General features: G+C 41.0%; 1 protein-coding gene across 2 annotated transcripts; it reads right to left on the bottom strand.

Moving 5' to 3' along the window:
• Positions 1-7,433: 7,433 nt before the first annotated feature.
• LOC132892438 (beta-1,3-galactosyl-O-glycosyl-glycoprotein beta-1,6-N-acetylglucosaminyltransferase-like) lies at positions 7,434-12,500 on the bottom strand. Of its 2 annotated transcripts, none has more exons than XM_060930713.1 (2): positions 12,332-12,500; positions 7,434-10,884 (listed from the first exon to the last, which is right to left on the bottom strand). In XM_060930713.1, the coding sequence occupies exons 1-2, from the start codon at positions 12,338-12,340 to the stop codon at positions 9,595-9,597; spliced, it is 1,299 nt and encodes a 432-aa protein (XP_060786696.1). In that variant the 5' UTR covers positions 12,341-12,500; the 3' UTR covers positions 7,434-9,594. The 2 variants fall into 2 exon arrangements, with proteins under 2 accessions (XP_060786696.1, XP_060786697.1); XM_060930714.1 differs by having other exon boundaries at positions 7,434-11,134.
• Positions 12,501-19,081: the final 6,581 nt, after the last annotated feature.

Below are 19,081 nucleotides of genomic sequence, written 5' to 3' on the forward strand. Positions count from 1 at the left end.
CCATTGTAACCGCTGTCTGCGTTGTGTTGTGTTTCTGTGACAAAGGCCGACACTTTCTCACTGTTTGAATGCACTTTTATTGCCTGTAAGACAGCAAGGAAACCCACTGGTTGGTCACGTTCATATATAGCAGTTTCTCGGCACAGCGTGGGCTCAATCCTCACGTACTGGTACGATTATTCATAAATAATAATTAATAAACAAACCCAAACATAAACATATGTACCTGTAAGACAGCAAGGAAACCCACTGGTTGGTCACGTTTAGACCCCGAAGCCGTTTGTTTTCAGGATAATGGCTGGCTGATGAAATTATTGGCTGGCTAGCTGACTCAGCCAAAACCCTAATGGCTGCTGCAGCCACCAAAATGTTTATGGCTACAAATGGCTGATACTGGACGTCACTGTGTGGCATATATCCGGGCGAACGGATCAAACAAATGGGGGGAATAAATAGCAAATTACCACAGGTCCCCTGGTCTCTTACTTCATTGTAAATATAAATCTAGCAAGATTGTAGTTCAATGCTAATAATAAGCTAATCTGGATTGTTCGAGGAAGGCATCTAGCTATCTACTCTCACTAGCAATGACCAGTGAAGGACTGGCAGCTATCTTACTATGATGAAAGTAGAGTGGTGGAGTACTTTTTTTTTTTTATCAGTCTCGAAGTGAATAGGGTTGCCACATCTGAGTTGTAAAAAACCGGGACACATCGGTCGGCGGCCGCGCCTGCGCGCACGTACGAGCGCGGGGGTTGAGGGCTGCGGACACGCACATCTACAATGCCTTATGCCTTATGTGAATGTTCACGTTTAAAAATAAAACAGTTCAACTGGTGCAGTTAGGCGTTTAGTTAAAATTCATTTTGTCTTCTTAACCCTTAAATGGGCACTACCACAAATATCTCATCTCATCTCATTATCTCTAGCCGCTTTATCCTTCTACAGGGTCGCAGGCAAGCTGGAGCCTATCCCAGCTGACTATGGGCGAAAGGCGGGGTACACCCTGGACAAGTCGCCAGGTCATCACAGGGCTGACACATAGACACAGACAACCATTCACACTCACATTCACACCTACGGTCAATTTAGAGTCACCAGTTAACCTAACCTGCATGTCTTTGGACTGTGGGGGAAACCGGAGCACCCGGAGGAAACCCACGCGGACACGGGGAGAACATGCAAACTCCACACAGAAAGGCCCTCGCCGGCCCCGGGGCTCGAACCCAGGACTTTCTTGCTGTGAGGCGATAGCGCTAACCACTACACCACCGTGCCGCCCTACCACAAATATTATTACAAAAAATAATTTCATATAGGAATGATCTTATTTGGACGCCAATATTTTTTTTAACAATATTTTTTTTTCTTTTTGACAGGTACCGGATCTTCTACTTCATTCTGTCCGACTCCCTCATCGTCTGTCTCTCCTCCCATTCCGTTTCCAAATCAAAATAATACAAATATAATCAATATAATTTCTCTCAGTCTGCTTCGTTGTTGTTTTAGCCTTTTCTCTGGAGAACTGAACTTTAAAAGTTAGACTACGGTATCATACCAAATAGCCCTAATCCTTTGTTTTAATCACAAGAGAGAGGTGCTATGTTATTGGGACAACTGATTTATTCATTTCTCACGCCAGTGTTCAGGCATTCTTTTTTGATATATTTAATGATTTATTTAATGATTCATAAATATTTTAAGTTCGTTTCTTAGACAAGGATATTTTTTAAGCTTGTTACCTTGTTAACAGTTTCGGCGAGAATCTCCCGCCTTCTTCAGAAACAGTCACCAGATGTCGAGTGGTGACGTGCCTTATCAGCTGATGTTGCGTGCAGGAGGCGTGAACGTCCCGCCCAATTTGACAGGTAGTCCACGCCTCCTGCTGTCAGGTCGCTCCTCCAGGACGGCGCTCCAGGTGTGCGACAGCGCATACGCTCCCTCGTCCCGGTTCATCGTCCTCTGCGCCCGCTTGCGTATCTCCACTGCCTCTAAAATCCAACGCTGGAATCTATTTTCTTCAGCGCGAATGACTCTGGCCTCTTCCCAATTCATTATGTGATTTTGTCTCCGCTGCCGAGACGAAGGCGTCATTCCAGCAAGCCTCTACATAAAAAATCCGATACCAACAAGAAACGCGGAAAGGACCATCGAAAGAGCGCGAATGACTCTGGTAAGAGAAAGAATCAGATGCACGACTAACAAAATCAACAATTTAAACACAGAAATAGCACAAAGAAAACAAGAATTCAAACGCCGGTTCAAATTCAGCAGTGACATGGAAAAAAATATGGAAGAACATCTGAATGCAATACAAGAACAAGAGTTTTCAAAAACAAAAACACGCCATATTAAAAAACTGAACAGACTTATCAATAAGAAACAAAATAAATGCAAGGACAAGCAAACAAACGAAAAATGGATTTGCAACCTGTCTAAACACACACTAACAACAGCAGAACGCACTATACTCTCACGGGGACTAAACTATGCCATCACACCAAATAAAATCCCGAATGAAGAATTCATATTAGCCACGGAACTAGCGTGCAATATGATACAGGACCAAGGACAGAAGGCCACATTAAGGAACGAAATAGCAGGCATCCTCACCTCAGCTAAACCGCCACCCAGAAACATAACCAAACAGGAAATGGAAGCCATCAGAACACTCACAAAGAACAAGAAAATAACAATATTACCGGCTGATAAAGGGAGGACCACGGTTATCATGGACACTAATCAATATGAAAAACAAATGAATGAAATGCTCACGGACCCAAACACATAAGAAGTATTAAAAAAAGACCCGACGGAGGAAAAGAAAAGAAGACTAAAGCTATTACTCAAACCGTTACTGGATGACAACAAAATCGATAAACAAACATACAACCACCTCATCCCCACAACAAACATCACCTCCCGGATATACGGCACACCGAAAATTCATAAACCCGGAGCACCACTAAGACCCATAGTAGACAGTATAGGATCAGTTACTTACAACCTTTCCAAGACGCTGGCAGACATAATCAAACCACTCCTCGGACTTACGGAATACCACTGCAAAAACTCAAAACAACTGGCGAAAGAATTAAAGGAAATCAAGATAAAAAAGGATGAAATGTTTGTATCGCATGACGTCATATCCCTCTTTACAAAAACACCGGTCACAAACACTCTCAACATAGTAGAAAACCGGTTAAAAGCAGACAGAACCCTGAAAAAACGCACAAAACTTACAGTACAGGACATAACAAAACTATTACATTTCATTTCCACTTCCACATTTTTCCAATTTAGAGGCATAATCTATAGACAAAAAGAGGGATTTGCAATGGGGGACCCGCTATCTGCCACTCTATGTAACTTTTTTATGGAGGATCTGGAAACCCGAGCCATAGAAACAGCACCGGATGACTGCAAACCTATCTTCTGGAAAAGATACGTTGATGACATTCTTGAAATAACCAAAACAGGTCACACACAACAACTCACGGATCATTTAAACTCCATAGACAAGACAGGCAACATAAAATTCACACACGAAGAGGAAACGGACAAGACAATAGCTTTTTTGGACTTAAAAATACACCACACAGAAGAAGGGAACATTAGAATTACAACATACAGAAAACCTACACACACCGACCAATATCTTCTCTGGACATCTGAACATCCCATCGCACACAAAATGTCAGTAATCAGAACACTATACGACCGAGCACAGAGCATCACAGAGGAGAATGACAGACAGGAGGAGGAACAACACATCCAACAGGCATTAAAAAACTGCCAATATCCACCGTGGGCAATTCGGAAAGGGAAATTACAGACACAAATAAAAGAAAATAAACAAACAAGAAAAAACACCGAAAAAACAAACCGGGGCTTTGTCACACTACCGTACATAAAAGGAGTCACAGAACGCATCCAACGATCCATGAGGAAATACCACATCAACACCCCGGTCAAACCATACAAGAACCTCCGACAGCTGCTAGTTCACCCCAAAGACAAAATACAACTGGACAATAAATGCAATGTCATATATGAAATCCCTTGCCGTTCATGTAATAAAGTCTATATTGGTGAAACGGGCAGATGCTTCCATACTCGAAGGAAAGAACACCAATTAGAATGTGAAAAAGAAACAACAAGAAGACTCACAAGATCCGAAAAAGAAAAAGCACACCAAGAAAACCTAAAATCAGCCATTTCAGACCACTGCAAACGGCAAAATCACATAATGAATTGGGAAGAGGCCAGAGTCATTCGCGCTGAAGAAAATAGATTCCAGCGTTGGATTTTAGAGGCAGTGGAGATACGCAAGCGGGCGCAGAGGACGATGAACCGGGACGAGGGAGCGTATGCACTGTCGCACACCTGGAGCGCCGTCCTGGAGGAGCGACCTGACAGCAGGAGGCGTGGACTACCTGTCAAATTGGGCGGGACGTTCACGCCTCCTGCACGCAACATCAGCTGATAAGGCACGTCACCACTCGACATCTGGTGACTGTTTCTGAAGAAGGCGGGAGATTCTCGCCGAAGCTGTTAACAAGGTAACAAGCTTAAAAAATATCCTTGTCTAAGAAACGAACTTAAAATATTTGTAATAGTTAGACATAATGAACATCCACTACGTATTTAATGATTCATTTATTGATGAAATTGGCCCAGGCTTTAGAACCAGCCTTTATCAGAATCAGAACATAGGAAGTAGACAGCCAGCCTACTCGTGCACCGACCAAGGGAACTCTCACCTATTGTTTGGTATTACGGTATTCCAGTATCTTTGATTTCGCGCGGCCGCCGTTGTATTGACCACGATCACCTAGCAACGGCGACTGGCTGCGTGCGCAAACATTCGGTGAGGCCACACAAGTAGCTGCCTACAATATGCCCGCTTACGTGAAAACTATTAATATGTTAAGTGGCTGCAAGAAACATTAATGATTTGTGTTTATTTCAATGGGGGATAATGTGAGGAAGTAAAAAACCAGGACAAAACGTGTCCCGGGAAGGTTATTCCATTTTCCTGGACATTTTCCATTTTCCACAAAAAAACCGGGACAATCCCGGAAAAACCTGGACGTGCAAACAAACAAACAAACAAACAAACAAACAAAAAAATACCTTTACACTTTCCCTCAGCAGCGGCAAAGAATGCAGCCATCTCGTCGATATCGGAGTCAATTGATGCTCTGGGTGGGTTCCCGGGTTCCCCAGTGTATCGTGGTAACGGTGTGAGGGGCAGGAAGCCAGACAGGTAGTCACAACGGCAAGCTTGTGGTGGCTCTCTGTGCTGTGATATCAGTTCTAAATCTCTACAGTGTATGCCTATACGTCTCTATTGTGTTACTACTAGTGTGTACAGTTGATCATGTTTGTGTCACTTTTCTTGTAGCTCATGATGTGGATAAACCCATTATTTGATGTACACAATTCTTAGTGGCTCAGCCAAATTTTATTAGATAGCGGCTCAAATTGGCTTACAAAATTATTGGCTGGCGGCGGCTCAAATTCTAAATGGCGGTTTTAGCGGCGCCTGGCGGCGGCTTCGGGGTCTAGTCACGTTCATATATAGTAGCAGTTTCTCGGCACAGCTTCATGGGAAGAAGTTAGCAAATATTAGCTTAGCCTTTGAGCTAAGGTAGCTAACTATCGTATCAATATGTAACAATACACAACCAATTTGACTCATTCTGTTAAGTGCAATGTGTTCGCCACCTTCTTAAGTATAATATAATTTTAGCTGTGTTATTGCATTACATTATTTTCACAGTTTCAGTGCAGTGCTGTGCTTTGAGTAACCTACCGTGGGCTCAATCCTCACGTACTGGTACTGAGGTGACGTCATAGCCAGTATTTATATGCTGAGGGGAGCCATGGCAACCAGTGAGTGTCCATGATACATATTGTATGTAACAGCAAATCTGATTGCTTGTCACTGTGTCAAGTGGAATCAACAGCTAAAATCTGTTACATATATATACCGTATCTCCAAAACTCATGTTTACATTGAGTGTTGAAAAAAGTAAAATTTTGTCAATTAAATTCCCTGTTAATCCACATTTACTGTTAAAGATAACAGACAGTGAATGAGATATTATATGTTGCATAATGGATTTTTTTTTTCTGGTTAATCTTGCCTCACAGCCGCATCTGAATCTTGGTTAACATGTTTAAGAAGTTATTACTCAGTTCAGTTCAAAATGTTATGCGCCTAGCAACTTTAGGGATAGATACTGCCACATAAGCTACTTTACAGCAATCCAGATCTTGATTTAGATGCCTAGTGAGCAACCAAGTGGAAACAGGGGCAAGGACAAACTCCCAGAGACAACATGAAGAAACTTTGAGAGGAACTAGATTCAAATGGGAAACCATCTTCTTCTGGGTGACACCTTAGAAATATGTATGAGAAGTAAAATAAATAAATAAATAAATAATAGCCAAAGCATCCCAAAACATCTAAGCATCTTTTGTTAACCTTTAGGAGAGATGTGTTAGCGTGAGTACAGCTTATCTCAAGGCTTGAAAATTACTCAATAAGCAATTTTACTATTAGCATGACTTCATATCCTTGACTCTAAGGTGAACATTTTCTCATGAAAAAAGGTCCATTCATGTTCAAGGAAGCAAGTAAAATGGGTGGGTTGTCAGGCGTTAACACCCTGAAAATCTCTCTGAGACCTTCTTCTGATATTGGGCTTTATAAATAAATTTAACTAGATAACAAAAATGCACCTATTTATCTTGCCCTCAAATATGATGACAGCTAGGCAGCCCACAGTGTCCTGAAGGCAAATGTTTTTCATACTGTAATTGTCCCAGAAGAGTCCTGTTTTTTTTTTTTTTTTTTTTTTTTGCCTTTACCTGGCATTTACCTCCATATTTATACACTGATCATCCATAAAATTAAAAAACAGTGACAGGTGAAGTAAATTACATTGATTATGTTGTTACAATGGCACCTGTCAAGGGGTGAGATATATTAGGCAGCAAGAAAACAGTCAGTTCTTGATGTGTTGGAAGCAGGAAAAATGGGCAAGCATAAGGATCTGAGTGACTTTGACAAGGGCCAAATTGTGATGGCTAGATGACTGGGTCTGAGCATCTCCAAAATGGCACATCTTCTAGCGTGTTCCCGGTATGCAGTGGTTAGTACTGAACGAAAGTGGTCCAAGGAAGGACAACTGGTGAACCAGCGAGAGGATCACGGGTGCCGAAGGCTCATTGATTCGCATGGAGGACGAAGGCTAGCCCATATGGTCCAATCCCACAGAAGAGCTACTGTAGCACAAACTGCTGAAAAAAGTTAATGCTGACACCTTTCTGTTTTAGCCAGCATTAAATCTTTTCAGCAGTTTGTACTACAGTAGCTCTTCTGTGGGATTGGACCATATGGGCTAGCCTTCATGCCCCATGAGAATCACTGAGCCTTCGACACCCATGATCCTGTCACCGGTTCACAGGTTGTGGGGGAACCAAAACACCAAGAACAGCAGCAGACATCCAAAAACATTTCAACATACCCACAATTTCACAACAAGCATTACATGAATACAGTGCAATACATTTTCAACATACCCACAATTTCACAACAAGCATTACATTACACACACATATCAAACCGGGAGCTAACAAATAGCCCCATCAAGCAGTGCAACAGTAAGACAGAACTAGACCGGACAATTCCCCGGGGGAAATTGTGAGAGGATGCAGTGCGCGAAGCAATTCGGTCACGCATGTTTGCTGGCCGTGAATGTGTGACCTGCAATGATGTTTCAATGCAATGATTATGTGTGTGATTGAGACAGCAGGCCCCCCCCCCGTCACTCACTGCTCCCAGTCGGCATGGCGACGGGCCTGAGAAAGCACAGAGTGACACCTAATCTTGTCAATTTTTGGCTGATTTTTGCTCAGGATCAGGCCTCGAACAATGACAAATAACTCGACACCGAAAGCAGCTATTCACAAAATTCTTTCACAGTGAGCGCTAGAAGGGTCTCCTGAATAAACTGATGTAATTTTTTGTCTGTAGTCTTAAAAATGAGGACAGTAGACCGACTTAAAAATGACTGACTTTTCTGTCACGTTTATAATGGGTGTCAATGAGCTAAGACACACAAGGTCTTGAATTTTGTGCTGTGTTTTACGAAGGACCAGGCCTCGAACAATGACAAATAACTCGACAACGGAAGCAGCTATTCACAAAATTCTTTCACAATGAGCGCTAGAAGGGTCTCCTGAATAAAATGATGTATTATTTTGTCTGTAGTGTTAAAAATAAGGACGCTAGAGCGAGTTAAAGATGACTGACTTTTCTGTTTATAATGTTTATAATGGGTGTCAATGAGGCCATTCGGCTGCCCTCTTCTCAGTTTGAGGCTTCTCATTCAAAAACTGTAAATCCTATCGTTTAGGTAGACACATTGTGTGAATCAGGACAAGTTTTCCTACTACTTTTGAGAAAATCAAGTCTGTAGAGTGAAATTTGTGGCTGAAAACACAGTTTAAGCGAGAAAGTTTGAGCTTTTTTTCCAAACTCTCTCCACTCTAAGTTAACGAGCTTCACTGGTGTGTAACGCAATAGACACCCATTCAAAAGCCGTATTTTCTCCCGGAACCCACATGGCGTTTGAGCCGGGACTGATCCGAAAGTGTAGAACCTAGCAGAAAAGTTGAATGCCAGATCCACAGAGGAGAAGTTTTCCTACGTTTTAGAGTTTGAATCACGTCTCTAGGTGAAAGCATGCCAGAGCAGCGGACGTTTGAAAAACGTTGAAAAAGTGCTTTTTTTTTCAATTAATTCCATAGAAATGAATGGGGTTTTTTTCGACGATTTTTTTCGCGACGTAGTCGCGAAAAAATCGTATTCTGTAGAGAAAAGTAATAGCATAGCGAGTCCGATCGAGCCGCACGTTTTGATATATTGTTTGTCTGTGTGCGACGTACGGTTATTGAGTTATTCGAAATCGAAATTTGCGTAGGAGGAGCCCATAGGTTACTGTGCTGCAGCACTGCATCCTAATTAACATGTACAAGCAGGAAAACAAACAAACCCAACAAGAACAGCAGCAGCAAAGGAACAAAAACAGAGTATACATGAGACAGCAGTTGTATATACAGTTGTGAATACAGGATATACACACGTGACCATCACATCCATACATGGATACATGGACCTTCCCCAAAGTGGCTTCACAAAGTTTGATGCACACAATATTTTTCCCTTCTTTTTCCTTCACTAAATCCAAGAAGCTGAAACCTGTTCCAGAATGACACCTGTTCCAACCCCACTGAACACCTTTGGGATGAATCTGAATGTTGACTTCACTCCAGGCCTCCTCACCCAACATTACTCCCTGACCTCACTAATGCTCTTTTGGCTGAATGGGCACAAATCCCCACAGCCACATTCCAAAATTTAGTGGAAAGGCTCCCAAGAAGAGTTTAGGTTCTTATAGAAGCAAAGTTGGACCAACTCCATATTAATCCCAGTGTTTTTGGAATGAGATGTTCAAGTACATAGGGGTATGATATTCAGGTGTCCACAAATTTTTGTCCATATAGTATACATGTATGAATTTAATGATACTGTTTTAGCGCTTTGTTTCTGAGGTACTTCTCCAAGCATCGAATGGTGATTGGGTCAAAATCTGTGTCAAATTTATTAGCAAATAAATGATGCTGCTCTGTTATCCACTGCAGGTCCCCCACCCCATATACACAAACACTCCGAACATGAATACCCTGACAGGCAGGGTACACTGCATTGATGTTCCCCTCATATCTTGTCCATTTGATTAGCCGGGAGATGCTGTAAGTGTCCATGATGTCAAATTTAGAGTGTGCGCGAAGAAACCCTGGGACACCAGGAATGCGTTGCATTGTAGCCCAAATAAATTCATCAGGGCTGTATGTATCATTTAACCATGACATCAACACCTGGGCTTTGGGGTCCTCAAGCACATAACGCACAAAATCACGACTCACCACTATGTATGCACCACCTGTGAATATCTTCATGCCAAAGGGTGGCGTTTTTTTATTTTGGTTGGTTCTCCGAATTCTGCCATTTATCACTTGGTATCTTTTTTTCCATCTATGCACCTTATTCTGGGGTGTGGTCACAGTCTCCAGGCTGTTACCACCAGCTAGTGCTTTAAGGGCATGTACTATCTCCAGGTTGGTTTTGATGGGGAAATCCTGCCCACACAGGTTGATGAAGTACTTCCAACGGTTGCTAACCTGGTAAAGATCCTTCATGCAATTGATGTCAGCCTGGACACGACTCCAGCTGGCGTAGACCATCTGTTCAAACTGGCTAGCCAAGAAAACGTTATCAATGCAAGAGACAATGGCATTAATCGCCCTCATAGTGGACTCGGGGGCTTTTTTGTCCACATGGATACAGTAAAAATTCTGAGGGCTGTATATGGACCTAAGGAGCCTCTCAAAATTCTGTACCTTGTGGTGAATGACAATGGAATATGCCACTGGGAATGCCTCTTCCTCCTCACTCAATGGGGACAGGAGGTATTTCCGAGTCCTCAGGAACTTTTCACAGTCTTTCGTCTGCTTGACATATTGTTCATCAGTAATCCGTGTTATGTTCTTAAAGCTCTTTGTGATGGTCAGAATCTTAGCACGTTTAATCTCATCAATGTCTCCTTGTAAAATTTTCTTGCAGTCACACTCGTCCTCTGGAGTTTCATCATCTCTGAACATCAGTGATTTGTAATTCATCTTTGACTTTTCATAGATGATCAGAGAGACCAAGAGTATGAGTACACAAACTCCAGATAACAATGACCTCCAGAATCTTCTCTGTTGGACTTTTATTGACGCCATCAGCAAAACTGTTAGTAGTGTCACCTGTAGTAATCAGAGTGCATTATGTTAGGACTGGGGATATTGTATTCCTAGTAACAAGACTTGTGCAGGCTTTTGTATGTCTAGTCTGTATCAACATTTAATTGATAGAGAACAAAACTAGATTTACAAAGGACCATTAGGAAAGGACTACCACAGAGTTCACTGGAGGCCATTTAATGCATTTCCAGAACTTGGCTGATATAACTGGGGGAAAAAAGTATTACTTAGCTTTTGATGACTCTGAGGAGAGCTGTGATGAAAATCAGTAAAACTTATTCATGTGGGACTGAAAATGTACACGTCAACCAGTAACAATTAATTTGTAAACAAAAGTACTGATCACAATGAAACACTCTGGTGCAGTAAGTTTAGTTTGGTGCCAATCCAAAGATATGCACATTTATTCTATCCACATTCACTGAATATGAGCAATCGCGCACTCTGATTGGCTATCAGCTCATATACCATGAGTAGAGAAAAACAAAATGGCGGCGCATGTTGCTAAACCTACCAAAGACGAAATAAAAACTCTACTTGAAAACTTGAAAAATTCTTTTGAATGTGGAAAGAATAAAACAATTATTCCACTCAATCTCGTCATACATGGCTTATAGCCAACTCGGCGCTATGCGCCTCGTCGGCTATCAGCTCATATATGACTCAATTTCGTGGAATAACTTACCTGTAAATGCTGCTGTGGGTGAATTAGTGTTGAATCATTATTTATTATTAATGCACATCTAACACAATAAAGGACAATGACTTTCTCAAACTGTAACAAAATTTTAATCCATTTCTGCCAAATGTTTGATAACCCATATTTCATTACTGATAAACTGACATATCTTACTGATTTCAGCATCTCTCCAAAATAACAGCTTCCTGAAAACTAGTCAACTCAAGCTGGAGTCTAAATAAGTGTATGATTCTCTAAAAATGTACTGTCTAGCTCTATGCAGTAAATGTCTAACCAAGCTTTTACATACAGAACCAATACAATTCTGTTTATATTCTATTTATACTATTTTATCAGTGCAATCTGTGTACATATAGAACCAATACAATTCTGTTTATACTATTTTACCAGTGCAATTCTGTATACTTTACTATTTATTTTTATACTTTATTTGTTCTTATTTTTTCTATAACTCATAATGAGTCAACAGCACCTTCAATTTCGTTGTACCTTTGAAAAAGTGACAATGACAATAAAGACTTATCTTAAATGTCTAACCAAGCTTTCCTTTGACCTTTTGTTAACTTCATACACTTCATACTGCACAGTGTTTCCTATTCGTTCCTGAATATTTAACCCAGTCTTTCCAAGCCATTGTATGATATTTGAAACTCCCCCCCCCCCCCCCCCCCCCCCGAGTCTTTCAAATGCTTACTAAACCCAAGCTCAGCAGTCCACATTATTCTACTGATGACAGAAAATATCTCTTACCATGACCATGCTGTTGATATATGACACAAAGTGGTTGGTTTTACAGCTGTAATAGGTCCAGAATGTAGCAGCCAAAGATCTTATGAATCAGTTTGCTATTAATACCCTGGTTACCTATAGCCATGGACACCGCACTGTTCTGGAGCATTGCGGAAATAAAATAACCTCCAGTCTGTTCCACTGAAAGCTGCCTTCATATTTATACAGTGTGTTCCTGAGCCTCATTTGCTTACCTGTGGGTCGAGCTTATCATACTGCTGATATCTGATACAGAGTGGTTGGTTGTTCTGCTGTGTAATCTGCTATAGGTCAGGCATGTACACAGCTAGAAATCTTATTAGTTTTGTTAATCTTGCACTGTTTACCTATTTCAGTGATTCTTAAACTGGGAGCCAGGTCCCTTCACTATAGACAGTCCATATTTTGCTTTTGCACAGCTTTTAGCACACCTGTTCCAAGCACAGAGTGTATATACCAGAGGTGGGCAAACTACGGCCCGCGGGCCACATCCGGCCCGTTGGCGTTTTTAATCCTGCCCGCGGAAGACAATCATATAAACACGATTGAGCAGATCTATAAACTATAAGCGTCAGTGTTATCACGTAGACAGGTGTTCTAGAGATCCGTCTTTCCAGTCAGTCGTATTCACGCGAGATTACATTTGCAGAGTGGTGCAGCGCGTGCCATGGAAGTCATTCTGGCACCCGTGCCACTGATGATCTCGAGAACACAGGATAAAACTTTACAATGAGTGGTCCTAAAAAAAGAAAAGTGGACAGTGAGTGCAGGGTGTTCAATAAAGAATGGACAACTAAATATTTTTTTGCTGAAGTCCGATCAAAGGCTGTATGCCTTATTTGCAAAGAAACCGTTGCAGTTTTATAACATCAAACGGCACTTTTCCTCCAAGCATGCTAATTATGCTAACAACCAGTCAGTGCAAGCACAGACGAATACAGCTCAGCGGTTGCTGAGTGAATGTGAGTATTAACACTTTCTCTTTTTAAAACTATGTTGGAGCTGTAATAAGATGGTAGTCATATGTTTACAGGCATAATAATATAAAAAGTATAACTCTTAGTAATTTTGGTTGTCGTGGGTGGCTGCTGTAGTGCTGGTGTTTGTTTTTAAGTACCATGTGCTTTTGGGTGTCTGCTCCGCCCCTCATTTATGTCCCTGTCTGCTATTATAGGTGTATTATGAGCAGCTGACCTTGCTTCTGCTTATATCTGTTCCTGGACTTTTGCCTGTGGAGGTTATTCTGATCTATGAGTGGCCTTTTGGAATATGAAAACCTGTTTGGAACCTGTGTTTTGATTTTTTGAGGACTGGAAATATTTCAGTGAGTGACTTTGAACCTGAAAACCAGTTTGGAGTTTTTTGCTTTCTTGAGCTGTTTTGTCTGATTTTGTGGGCTGGATGGATCCAGTGCCAAACCATTGAACTGCAAATATGTTGGCATGGTGTGGTACCCAAACTGTTGAACTGCAAACATTTTGGAATGGTGTGGTACCTCTCCTACTAATGGTGGTTGGTTGTACTGGCAGGCTGGAAGTAGATGGTTAAAAAAAAAAAAACACTCAGGTGTAAATCTACGAGTTCAGTGAAATGTACAAAAATGATATGTACTGATATGTAATTTAGTTCAATTTAATGATATGCAATTTAGTTGTGTGTATAAAATGATACAAATATACAAATACACTGGCATCCTACTCATCCTGGCAGCTCAAAGATGTAATTTAAGAATTAAGTGTGCTACTTTTCTTACTGTCACGTGTGTGTGTGTGTGTGTGTGTGTGTGTGTGTGTGTGTGTATTACTTTTCTGGATGGATCCAGTGCCAATCTATTGAACTGCAAGCATTTTTCTGCTCTGTCTTTGTTGACTGAGAACTAAAATAAATGTCAATCTGATCTGCATTTGGGTCTCTGTCAGTGAAGGCCTTACAATAACACTAAAGCTTTTCCGGTTTATGTTCGATATGTATGAATTTGGTGTTGGCCCGGCCCGCCTGGCAAATTTCAAAAGTTAATGTGGCCCTGAGCCAAAAAGTTTGCCCACCCCTAGTATATACACTCACCGGCCACTTTATGAGGAACACCCACACACCTGCTGCTTTACACAGTTCTCTAATCAGCCAATCCCTTGATATCAGCACAATGCATCAATTCATGCAGATACAAATCAAGAGCTTCAGGCAATGTTCACTTCAAACATCAGAATTGGGAAATTTGTGATCTCAAAGTGTAGCTTTTTCTGTGGAATGGGTGTTGATGCCAGATGGACTGGTTTGACTGGGGGGGGGGGGGGGTAGTGTATCACATGTTCAAATACAAATATGTCCACAGACATGGTGACGAGATATGAAAATGAGCTTTAACAACACTAACGTATAAAAAAAAAAACATTGCCTCAAAATGTGCAAACACTGCTTCAAATGTGCAAAAACAAAATTAAACATTTCTGTGCCATTCAGTGCTGTGATAAAGTAATATATAAAATATAAAGTAAAAGTTTTCAATGTTTGTCCCTATAAAACAATAATGGTAACCTAAAAAAATACAAAATAAAACAATTTGTTAACATAAACATAATTATTTGTATGGGCACAAAATAAAACATTTCAAAAAAAGTAATAGGCTACACTGGCCTATGGCTTTTCAGTCCTCCTCACGTGGGGCATATTTCTCAGATGACTGAATCTTTCCCAACAATTGTCTATTGCCGATTAAATAGGAATGGAAATCTTTGCAGGTCATGTTCTTGAAATTGTACTGTGTGCACAGAATCCCCTTCAGTGAATCAACAGACAAGCGATTCCTCTCCTTGGTCCATTGGGCTTGCATCAGTGAAAAGATTCGCTCAACATTTGCATTGTGAGCAGGTATGGCAAAAAAAAAAAAAAAAACCTGTGCCATCTTAAGCAGCTCTGAATGAAAATCGACACACTTGGATCTTTCAGAGAATTTGGTCCACCTCTGGTGTGCTAGTAGATCACTGAAGTCTGCATCACTGTTACTTCTCTCAATGAATTTCTTTAGATTGGTGACCTGATCAAAGCACTTTGAATCATCAATTTCCACCCCTTTCCCAGCTAGGTGCCTGATGCAGCCTTCTACGTCATACCAGTCAGGAATTTCACGCAGATCCATCCACATAAAAGTGGAAAACTCCTCCATGGGTGCCATCCATCTCTCTAGATAGTCAGAACATGAACTGTACAGGTCCTGTACTTGAGCACTGAAATGGTCACACATTTGTCCATATCCATCCTTCTGCTTTTGTGCCAGCATACTCTTGATTTTAAGAGGCATGAAGTTGTTCATCTTGCGTTCATGAAGCATGCTCTGGACCCTGTTCAGAATCCTCTTTACTTCCACAACTGAATTGCTCTCCCTCTCTTGGATATGCGACTGAAATACACACAAGTGAATGCATTTGCCAGAGGTAAATCTCACTGAACTCGTCTTCAGGAAAACTTCCTGATCTGCATTGGTGGCTTTTCCTGTGATAAACAGAATGCTTTCAAAGCTGGATACATCTGTAGCAATCTCTCAATCCCTGGGAATAATGACAGCCATCGTGTCTTGCTATGAGATTGGAAAGTTCTAAATTCAACTTCAGCAAACTCACAGTACTCCTTCAGACTCTCTGTGTGCACAGTGTAAATGTGGAAATGTTGATAAGTTTTGAAAATGATGTGCTCAATGTCAACATCCAGTGTGTCTGCTCCATGGTGAACCACATTGTTCAGAATATGTGCTGGACAGCCTACACCAATAAGAGCTGTGTTCTGCAAGGACTTTTTTAAATTGGCAAACACATTCCTCCCGTCCTCATTATGCCGGATTCCTCCAAACATTGTATTGCAGTTGTCACCAGTAAATGCAATGTATTTAGAAAATATCCCATTCTTTTCCACTGTGTCTTATGTACTGTGCAATAGTGTCAGCTGATTTATTTGGGGTGCTTTTAATTTCAAGTAATTTACTTTGCACACCACCGTTCTTCCAATCAAAATACTGAATGAGCAGAGGGAATATTTTCACTGCTCCGTGACTGCTGCCATCAGTAGACACGCCACAGTAGGGAATATCTTGAAGTGCTTCTAGAGCAAAGTCAACAGAATGTGGGGCTATCACGGTGTTTACAATTGCTTCTGTCTTTGTTCGAGCACTTGAGAAGTTTTGAGCTGTTGGGGTATCTGTGAAAACCTTTTTTAACAAGCCAGATGTGCAGTCCATTGACCTGTAGCTTTCGTGGTGCTTAACCGTGTAAAAAGCATAGGCACCCTCTGCTGCAGTGACAGCTGCACTCTCGGATTTACTTACAAAAAACTCTGAGTTTGGATGATGAGCTCTCACCCCTCACTGCCGTTGTATGCTTGGCTGAACTTGTGTGCTTGTAAGTCGTTGGCACCTTTATTTGCCACTGACACGCAAGTGCCCGCTTTACACGTCAGACACTCAGCTTCGTATGGATCGCGATCAAGACGAAAGCATGGAAATTTCTTTTTTAGTTCACCCATGAACTTACATTTACATCTCAGCATAGCTGCAGAGATGCCGGGTACATGTGCTCTCTTTGATAAACAAGGAAGCTCACGGCGCGCTACCTTTGGTGCACACTGACCAATTAAATGATTAGCCCACAGAAAAGGCTATCGACCAGTGGGCCTGAGATAGGGTGCAATCAGGGGGGCTGAGGCGGCGATTTGGGTGGAACTTTGACCAGGTGGATAACGATAACAAACGTGGAAGGTTTGAAAGTAAAATACTGTACAGTGAATGTAAAGTGGACAATGGCAGAGGAATCAGATGACAGTAATATAAGAGATCATTATGGTTTGGATGATGATGAAATGTTTTGGGAGGAAGTGAGGAAAAAACAAGCGAGACCAAGATTAGATTCTAACAGCAGCAATGAATCCGTAAACACTGTTAAAAGGAGCAAACCTGAATTAAGAACTAGAACCAAGGAGCCAGACAAAGAGGTTTGGAAAGTAATCATAGTGTTTGATCAACAAGGAAGGCCAGATCTACATCCCATTCATGTTACCAAAGCAATAGAAAAAGAAATAGGTAAAATTAATCATGCTCGATTTATGGGAAATGGTAGGCTACTGATTTTTGCAGCGTCTGAAGCTCAGCGAGATAAGATCTTAAAGAAGACTACATTAAATCGTTCTAAAATAACATCACGCATCCCAGGATTAGCGGCAAAGAAAAGAGGAGTTATAACTGGGATTCCAGTTTCAGTGTCCACTGATGAGGTCAAGAACAATCTGAAAGGGGGAGAAATAGTTGATGCAAAATGCTTGTCTAAAGGCAAAGAAAAAAACAGTTTGTCAGTTTTACTCATTTTTAAGAATGAAATGCCTGCCAAAGTCCAAATGGGTTTCATGAGCTACCCAGTGCGAGAATTCATTCCCCCTCCGATACGATGTTTTAAATGTCAACGTTTTTGCCATGTAGCAGCACAATGTAGAGGTAAACTTAGATGTGCAAAGTGTGGAGGTGAACATGAGTATGGGAAATGTGGGCAGAATGTTCAGTTAGAATTTTGCAACTGTGGAGGTCAGCATAGTGCTGCTTATGGAGGATGTGAGAGACAGAAGGAGGCAAAGAAAGTTCAGAAACACAAACTAACTCATCAGGTGTCATATGCTAATGCACTAAAGGAGATAAATAGAAATAAGAAAGACATGAAACATTAACAGATTTGTATCTCCAACAGAGCAAAATTCTTGGACTCCAAGACAGAATGGTGGGAACCATATACATCAACAGACAAAGGTAGGCCTGCCAAGGTCTAACCCAATGATAGAATGTTGTGAATGCAAAACAAGAATTTCAAAAGAGACTCTACTGATCAAGAAAAATGAATCCATAGCATTTATCTGTTCTATAGTTAATGTCACAATACAGCACTCTAGGAAGAGTGACAGAATTAGATCAGTTGTGGAAACCGCAAATGAATTTTTGGGTACCACAACCAAAGCTGATGAAATTCATGAAATGTTAAATAATAAATATGGAGAATCTCAAATTGGTTAAATGTCTAATGGTGTTGATCATTCTTCAGTGGAATGCAAGAAGTCTGATTACAAATGGACAAGAGTTTAAAATGTATGTGCATGAATTAAATAGTAAACCAGATGTTATCTGTATACAGGAAACATGGTTAAAACCACATTTGGATTTTGTCTTAGAAGGTTATAACAACATTAGATATGACAGGGGGAAAGATAGAGAAGGAGTGTCAAACAGGCATTTGAGTACAGCTGAGGAACATGAATGTATTGTGACTGAAATTTTGAATGGAGATAATGGTAAATACACTGCCGTTCAAAAGTTTGGGGTCACTTTGAAATTTCCTTATTTTTGAAAGAAAAGCACTGTTCTTTTCAATGAAGATCACTTTAAACTAATCAGAAATACACTCTATACATTGCTAATGTGGTAAATGACTATTCTAGCTGCAAATGTCTGGTTTTTGGTGCAATATCTCCATAGGTGTATAGAGGCCCATTTCCAGCAACTCTCACTCCAGTGTTCTAATGGTACAATGTGTTTGCTCATTGCCTCAGAAGGCTAATGGATGATTAGAAAACCCTTGTACAATCATGTTAGCACAGCTGAAAACAGTTTAGCTCTTTAGAGAAGCTATAAAACTGACCTTCCTTTGAGCAGATTGAGTTTCTGGAGCATCACATTTGTGGGGTCGATTAAATGCTCAAAATGGCCAG

This window comes from Neoarius graeffei, chromosome 10, assembly GCF_027579695.1.
Source record: "Neoarius graeffei isolate fNeoGra1 chromosome 10, fNeoGra1.pri, whole genome shotgun sequence".
Lineage (NCBI taxonomy): Eukaryota > Metazoa > Chordata > Actinopteri > Siluriformes > Ariidae > Neoarius > Neoarius graeffei.